A 7,777-nucleotide genomic window follows, 5' to 3' on the forward strand; every position below is an offset into this window, starting at 1 on the left:
GAGACTGAGCCATACTGGGTCTGGGTGAGGACTGTCACCGTCGCAGGCGCGTCCAGCTTTATAGGGTATTTCTGAGACTGTTTCCCAAAAGGACCGTTTCATTGTTTGCGATTGGGGACAATGAAAACAAGAGTGAAACGTTCATGGCAGGTAGTAACCTGACTGTAGCGAGGAGACGCGCGCAGCGACCAGAACCTTAACCCGACTCTGGCATAGATACTTTCTCACGGCCATGTTCGACCGCCCGAGGGCTCCCGACCGTGGTACCAAGACGAGATGAGACCTCATTCACTACTATAGCTTTTCTATCTGCATCCTTGGGAGATAACATACTAGACTGTGAAGGAGATTCACTCGCAGATCCTGAAGGCTATGAATCTGAGGTTATCTCTTCACCGTCGTCATCAGCCGCGTTCGCCGCACACATCCGCTGCGCCAAAACTTCCATGGAACGTATGCCACAGAAAGACGCAGATCATCACCGTTCCTCACCTGGCGATAGCTCGCCGGTTTATGATGGACCGCTCGAGAGACGTGACAAAACTGTGACCCCCGAGACTGCACAAACCTAGCCCATTGCCCTTGTCGCGACACATCTCCTCGGTGGCCTTACTGAATAGAATGCATAACAGGTAGCTGCAACTTGTATACTCGCCACATATAGGACGATGCAAGCTCAAACGGGTCTAGTTTGCGTCTCAACCAGTAATATCGGATTCGACACAGAGCAGATAAGAGAAAAATAATACATGAAATAATGTACTTTGGAATGACCACTACAGCCCGGAATTTCGTGAAGGGCATAATGAAGCAATGGTCGACGACCCGTAGGCGCTTGCCCGGAGTGGACTTCTGCAGGCGGGGGTGCACCTGGCAGGTGCACGCCACATAAAGCAGAAGGGGAGGCAAAAGAGCGTGGGGTGCTACCCGGCTTCCGTCCGGCTCTGCGAGAACACGAGAAGACCCGGGGTCGCATGACGTCTGGAAGGGAGCTACGCAGCCTGCTCGGGCTTCTCGCTGCTGCCTTCCTGGTTCTCGTTCCTGAGAGCCGTCCCCCTGGGGCCCTTGTAGTGCCTGCGACCGCTGACGAGGTAGCCCACCCTGCACAGTGCCGTCAGTCCCCGTCTCGGAAAATCACAGGTAGTCCACAGCACACTCACATCGAGATGATGATGACGCCGCCGGTGATGGCCTGTAAGGCGCAGTGAGTTACACACGGGGGAAAGGAGCGGGAAGAGACGACGCACCGAGGCGTAGTTCATGTTCTGCGCTGTCACGGGCAGGTAGTTTGGCATCGCGAAGATGATGACCACGAAGAGTGTCCAGAGGATGCAGTTCACGTTCGCCGCCCAGCCGAGCAGGCCGTCACCCATGTAGAATGGGCCCGGCCGGAAGTGCACCTCGGGGTGGTTCCGGAACAGGCGTCGCCTACCACACAGGATGTAACGCGTCAGTTGCAGCCGGCCAGCGCAGAAAGAACGAGAGGAGCCAAGCACACGCACAGAAAGATTGGGATGATGTACGACAGGTCGAGCGCCATGGCCGTGAGCGCGAAGATCGCGTTCGCCGCGACCGGGCTCGCGAGGTCGAGCAGGCCGGGGAGGATCGACAGGCCGGTGACGAACCAGATCGCGTGGATCGGCGTCGTCGTGAGCCGGCTCATCCGTCCGAAGTAGCCTCCGTCGGGCAGCCCGCGGTCCCGGCTGAAGGCGTACACCGTGCGCGAGCACGCCTGCAGCGCGGTCTGCACGACGAAGAACGCGGTAAGACACACGAAGGCCTGTGGCGCGTGTGAGTGCATGCAGTCGGAGAAGGGAGGGGGGCGTACCCAGAGGAAAAGCGCGCCTGGCTTGCCCATGCGCATGACCATAATCTCGAGGAAGGCCTCGCCTGAAGGGCCGGGAAGGTTCTCCCTGAGGAGGACATTAGGGATATCTGTGGATAATGTATATGTACAGCTATGCTTACAGGGGTCCAGAGCAGAGAACCATGACGATGTTGAGTAGCCAGCCAATAAGACCTGTGCCAATGACAGCGATAAAGATCGCAGAGGGAGCTAGACTACATTGAGTGTTATGAACACGATGTCTCCGTAGAACGGACATACCTGCATATGCTGCACGCTTGACTTCCTCGCTGGTGTACGTGTCAGGCGTAACCGCAGGGAGCATAATGAAGCCACCTACGAGATGTGAGCGGTGGCATCATAGTCCGTCATCTACCATGATTTTACGTCAGTACCAGACTTGGGATACAGAGCGAACAATGACAACTCACTGTCCATTGGACACTCAGCAGACCAAAGAGGAATGCGATGCCGTCGTTCCATCCTCCAGTCTGATTCACGAGTCCTGCTGAACCAAAGACATAGGACGCGGCATGCATCTCTGATCGAGGTGTCATCGCGAGAAGCACGATGATGATGACTGAAGACAGGGTTAAGTACGACACCTGCAAAGTTGAAGGCAAGCCGACGTACGGAAGGTCGTGCCAAGGTTAACGAACACGAAGCCCGTGGTGAGCCGTGCAAGCCACCGAGTCGCGAGACAATTCTAGATTCCATTTAAGCGATACAAAAACTGTATCGAAGACGCATGCACATACCAGCAAGCCGTGGAACGCCAGCAGGCCGACGAAGACGCCGACGACCTTACCCGAGGTGATCTCGTAGCCGGGCTTCGCGATGACGACGGCAGCCCAGATCATGTTCGCGAGTCCGAATTCGGTAGAAGAGACTCCGGCGACTTGGCCTGGCAGGAACGGAAGGGGGTTCATACATCAAAGCGGGGAGCGAACACGGGACGTATGACGCAACAGTAAGCGACGCAGCTCGCGCTCGGATTATCTTTATGAAGGACACACACCGAGGATATTGAGCCATCCGACTGTCCAGCCGACGATAGGCTTATATTTTGGAGGACACAGCTGCGCGGACGCGGTATAGCTGGTGGGCGCGTGGTCATCAGTACGAGACCAAGAGTAAATGCTGCAACGGAAAACCGCTGTACGACGAGAATTACTCACAGTCCACCGCAAGTGGGGAACGCGCTTACTATCTCAGCGATACTAGCACCTAAGTGGAAAAGTCAGACCCGATAGGAAAAAATGCGCTGAAGGTTCTGGGGACACACCGAGCGTGAAGCACATGCAAGCGCCTAGAATCCAGCACCATGTTACCGACGCTGGACCTCCCACGAGTAACGGTGTGTTGAAGGTCGTGGCTATGCTGGAGCAGAGACCCATGATGCTGAACGCGAAGCTGATCTGTTGACATGATCTATCTGCTCAGCGTCCTGAAGCCAATCACGCCGCTGCCAGGCGGCGGCAGGGGCGCGCTGGGTGCGGGGAGAGGCGCACGCACCGTCGCCAAATTGGAGAACTCGCGCTTGAAGGAGGGCACATAGCCGATCTCCTGCAGCAGTCGGTCATCGTCCAGGGTGCCGCTCACGGACACGCTATCGAAGGCTGCATCCTGCTTGACCTTGTCGTCAAGGGCATGATCAATAGCTGACATCTAGTAGATATCCAGGGCCCGGGAGCGATGGATGAGGAGTGCGAAGGACGGTAGGTGACGCGGAGGCCTGGCGAGGCGGATATATGGCGGAGCAGGACGATAAGCGAACCCCAGATACGAACTGTGTCAAAGTTTCCGCCCTTGAACGGAGAGGTTCGTGTGACTGCGACAGACGGGGCCACCAGCGGCGTGATGAAGATGCTCGCTTCAATAAAAAGGCACCACACCTGGCCGTGTGGCATCAACCGCTTCGTCCTTCCGACTGCCGGACTCGGCCTCGCCGACGAAAATTTCCTCGGTGGGCGGCCTCCCTGCTGCCGCCCATCCCGCCGCCCGCCGTCCCTCGCGGTGCTCTCTGAATCAACTGTTACGAGCACTGTTTCGACAGACGCGTCCAATCGGGTGCCCCCGATACGAACGTGCACGCGCGGTAGAGATGCTTCCGATTAGATCAGATCGCAGATTGCCTCGCCCGGTTTCTTTCCCGATAAGACCGCGGCAACGTCCCCGGCGCTCGTGAACTCGAACTCTCCGACCATCCAACCACTCAACAATCTTGCAGACTCTCAGGATTTCTTTGCATTAACTGGCCCTACTCGTTTGCATGGCCCCCACTTGCACGTGCCCCGTGAGTATGGTTCAAATTAACCGACGTCGTGCTGCCACCGGGAAGCACCCGGTTTCCTTCAAAAATGAGAAGGATGCATCGCACTCTTCATACCTGCTGCGCAGATAACGATAACGCTGCGTCACTTGGAATGATGTGTGACCAGCGTTCACCACTCTCAGACAAGGATATACCCTCGCTCCAATTGAAAGGTACGCGCCGCAGCTGATTCTCGTCAGTCTGAAAGGACTCGCTGCGCGCATGCTATGACGTGTGTCAGTGCTCTTGCCAAGCGCACTGTGCTGTAGTGAACCATACCCTCCCAATGCCCGTCAGAACCTTTGTTGCTCACACGCTGCCGGGGGTTGAAGCGCTACATTCGAGCTTACGGACACTGTTATATCGTCTTCCTGATAATACTTAGAGACTAGAGGCCTTTCTTGCGATATCATTCCTTAAAGTCACTCTTCTAGGTCTTGCAGTCACTGCTGTGGTGACATCCGGCTGTAATAGTTCATCGATCCTTGTAAAGACTCGAACTGTGATCTGGTTTACCGGCTCCAGTCCTCCTGCTCCAGATAAGACGATCCGCGCCAACGACCGGCGGCACCCAAGCACTCATGGGGCCTCTCCTAGACCCGCCCGTCGTGTTATCGCAGCCGGTTGACCCGTCCCAGCACCGGCGCACGTTTGCCGTCATGTGCCATTGCTTGCGCAGCCGCCGTGCGCAACGTCATAAAGTTGCCGTCCGAGCTGAGCTTCTCCCGATGCCAAAGTGGCTTGAAGCCATGCCAAGGGGAAGAAAGTGTCACATAGCAAGACGACGGTCACAACTAAGGTGAAGAACCGGATGATGCTACCGACCAAGGAGATGTGGCTACATTGCGGAGTTCTGATGCAGCGGATGGTGTCCTTCTTCGTACTGAAAAGAATATTGTGGTACAGCTACACCCCTGTGGCAAAGTTGATGCTTTACTGACGACGGTTCTATAGTTACTTATCCTTCTCGGGCGATGAAATTGTCGCGAAATGTGTCCTGCGTACAATGTTTTTATATCACAGTGTGGAACTGTGTGCAAATTATATGCCGACGAGAACACTCTTCGACGATAATTCGTGATGCATATTTTGTTCGTGGATCGATAACCGGTTTATATTGCATCATAACACTTTCCTTGCATGCTGCAAATCAGGCATATGGTAATGTTCTGTTGTACACTGCTGGCTATGCCATAGCTTCATATTCGTCCCGGTCTTCGACGTCTAGTTCCACAAACCGTACATGCGCCCGAGGCGCTCTCCAACTCCCTTGACAAACTTAGCCATCTCGGCCTCTATCAACTTATCGCGTATCCATGGAAGCTCCTAAGAAAGATTGGTCAGTACATAAAGCCCTCCGGCCAACGCATACAGTCTGCGACATACCAAGATTCCTATCGTCCTAGCGAGAATTGCACCTAGGCCGTTCAAGATATCCATACCATCGGTTGCATTGAGGAAGACCGCCGCGAAATCGAAGCGGACTGCTGCCTCCAGCATCCCATACAAGTACACCTGAAAGTCAAAGTGTGTATCCTGTCTCGCCATCTGTTCGATGGACTCGAAGAGCTTGGGACGGGAGGTCAGATGCGCAGAACAGTGGAATGCCAAACAGAAGAGCTCACGTTGCGAATCTCCTCCTTAGCCTCATCGTTCAGGTCCAGTTCATCGAGCGCGGGTATGCCCACTCGCGTGCAGAGGTCGACCATCACCTCCTGCGGCCGCGGCTTCAGATCTTGCCCGTGCGCAGCGTCGTGCAAGATGCTGAGCTTCGTGAAGAGATCGGAGAGCGTATCACGTAGCGGCTCGATACCGGCCTTGATCTTCGCCTTCAAGTCGATCTTGTACATCGGCGACGCGAGGTGGCTGGTCAAGCGTTTGTACCACTCTGCAGGGTCGTTCTGGCAGTACTGCTCCATCTCCGGGGCCGCCCTCATGTAGGCGAGGTGGTCGCACGCCATGAAGAGCTGCGCGCACTGGTCCTGCATGCGTTGGATGAGGTCTTTGTCGCATGTGCGGTCCCAGCCGTACTCGACGACCGGGTCGGACTGCGAGCTCGGCGGAGGCTTGCGCTGGACGCATGCCGGGAAGAAGAGGCCTGCCTTCCTGGTGTTAATCCTCGAGCGTATGTCCCCGTCAACCTTCGGGTGCTGGGCCAGGCGGAGCATGAGGAGGTGGACGGAGCCCCACTGGACAAAGTCCGGCGAGTTTTCCATGAGGCGGCCTTCCTTGCCACTGATGCCGGCCTGCGGGAAGAACCGCGAACGCTCGTAGGACGGCAGACCGAATATCATGATCTATGGAAATCAGGACTAATTCGAGCACACAGGGGTAAACCGTACCCTTTGGATGCTCTCCCGAGCGTAGCGTGGGCGATCGGCGCTCGGAGTGAGGTCGCGCAAGTGTTGGGTAGAAGGTTGAGACATCTCTGTCGGCTTTCGACGCTGCGGGGCGCAGTATATTATATATGCGCGACAGAAAGATCGGGACTGCCTACAGTTGTGTACGTCCATTTCACTCTGACATCGCCTGCTGCAAATACAGGCTGCTGACATCCACTAGTCCTCGTATTCAATTAACAAACGGTGTGAAAGTGGCCCCGACGACAGATAAATGCATATGGGAAATTTATGGTACCTTACCGTGGCATTTGCGGCTCCAAGTGAATGTTTCTGGAACATTATGGCTAGCATGGAGACGCCACGACGTATTTTGACAGATAAGCTCCGCCATCAGGTTGATGACCCTGTGAGCGCCGTTCTTGCCCTCCACTTCGTCTTGCAGATGACCATCCATACTTGACGAATGGTCTGGGACCGAGACCATCGAGCCCAACAAACGACGATCTAGTGTGGAGGAACTTATTGCGTCTGCTAGCCTCAGACTGCGCAAAGCTTTGTGGCGGCCACGTGCCGAGCGGTGTTGATTTTGGGCATAGTATCCCATGAAGGATGTAAGCTACTGGATCTCGACGCGTGTCCCTGCATGCCTGCACGCGTTCATCTGCTCGTCGTAAGCTGAGCAAGCGGGAAATGCATCTGTAACAAACCATTTGTGATAGCTGATTAGTGGACTTGCTGCTTTTGGATTTCAAACTCCGAAAGTCCTGGAGCTGAAACTTATGGTGGATAGATAGCCATGGTTCGATTTCGGCATGGAAGCCGGGGTGCCGTCCGTGAGTAGTGACATATCCGTGACCCGAAGAGCATGGTAGTGACCAGGCAGATGTGAGGACACCAGACACCAGCCAGTATATTATCCAGTGCGCCTGCCGCAGGCACTTATCACGTCCGAGGCTGTGGCCCGGTGCCTCGGAAGGCCGCTGAGTATTTCGTCCACTGCTACCGGGGCGTAATAGACTGGACTATATAGCTTCATTCCTTATGTTGATGTGATCCTTATGTTATTACTTTCAAGCGACGCTTGCCCGCCGTTGCACAGTGATCTGGCGCTTCAAGTCTCAAGTCCTGGCCAAGAATACTGGACGCATGTGAACGAAAATGGTCTTATGGCTTAGTGGGTTAGCAAGTGCTGTGTACAACACGCCTCCAGGACTGACAGGCTTTGTGTTCGAGTCTCGCTAACGAAGAGGAAAGCGTCGCTAACCGATTTTCTTT

General features: G+C 55.1%; 2 protein-coding genes across 2 annotated transcripts; both read right to left on the bottom strand.

Annotated features, from left to right (window-relative positions):
- Window positions 1–693: 693 nt before the first annotated feature.
- On the bottom strand, window positions 694–3,756 carry PHACADRAFT_261256 (uncharacterized protein). The gene is made up of 15 exons (XM_007398949.1): window positions 3,362–3,756; window positions 3,132–3,264; window positions 3,025–3,073; window positions 2,865–2,944; window positions 2,605–2,750; window positions 2,480–2,552; window positions 2,278–2,426; window positions 2,187–2,218; window positions 2,108–2,136; window positions 1,969–2,056; window positions 1,829–1,913; window positions 1,503–1,780; window positions 1,248–1,428; window positions 1,161–1,192; window positions 694–1,101 (listed from the first exon to the last, which is right to left on the bottom strand). Exons 1-15 carry the CDS (start codon window positions 3,512–3,514, stop codon window positions 993–995), a joined length of 1,617 nt encoding a protein of 538 aa, XP_007399011.1. The 5' UTR covers window positions 3,515–3,756; the 3' UTR covers window positions 694–992.
- Window positions 3,757–5,380: 1,624 nt separating this feature from the next.
- On the bottom strand, window positions 5,381–6,137 carry PHACADRAFT_261257 (uncharacterized protein). The gene is made up of 3 exons (XM_007398950.1): window positions 5,786–6,137; window positions 5,547–5,729; window positions 5,381–5,486 (listed from the first exon to the last, which is right to left on the bottom strand). Exons 1-3 carry the CDS (start codon window positions 6,119–6,121, stop codon window positions 5,385–5,387), a joined length of 621 nt encoding a protein of 206 aa, XP_007399012.1. The 5' UTR covers window positions 6,122–6,137; the 3' UTR covers window positions 5,381–5,384.
- Window positions 6,138–7,777: the final 1,640 nt, after the last annotated feature.

Source organism: Phanerochaete carnosa (genome assembly GCF_000300595.1).
Source record: "Phanerochaete carnosa HHB-10118-sp unplaced genomic scaffold PHACAscaffold_8, whole genome shotgun sequence".
Classification (NCBI taxonomy): Eukaryota; Fungi; Basidiomycota; class Agaricomycetes; order Polyporales; family Phanerochaetaceae; genus Phanerochaete; species Phanerochaete carnosa.

Coding starts and splice junctions, on each gene's coding strand:
- PHACADRAFT_261257 (XM_007398950.1), bottom strand. CDS start 6,121: ATGGCGTGCGACCACCTCGCCTACATGAGGGCGGCCCCGGAGATGGAG. Junction 5,730..5,785: donor CTAAGGAGGAGATTCGCAAC/GTGAGCTCTTCT, acceptor TCCCGTCCCAAG/CTCTTCGAGTCCATCGAACA. Junction 5,487..5,546: donor CTAGGACGATAGGAATCTTG/GTATGTCGCAGA, acceptor AATCTTTCTTAG/GAGCTTCCATGGATACGCGA.
- PHACADRAFT_261256 (XM_007398949.1), bottom strand. CDS start 3,514: ATGTCAGCTATTGATCATGCCCTTGACGACAAGGTCAAGCAGGATGCA. Junction 2,137..2,186: donor GATGCCACCGCTCACATCTC/GTAGGTGGCTTC, acceptor CACGTACACCAG/CGAGGAAGTCAAGCGTGCAG. Junction 1,102..1,160: donor GGCGTCATCATCATCTCGAT/GTGAGTGTGCTG, acceptor GGCACTGTGCAG/GGTGGGCTACCTCGTCAGCG.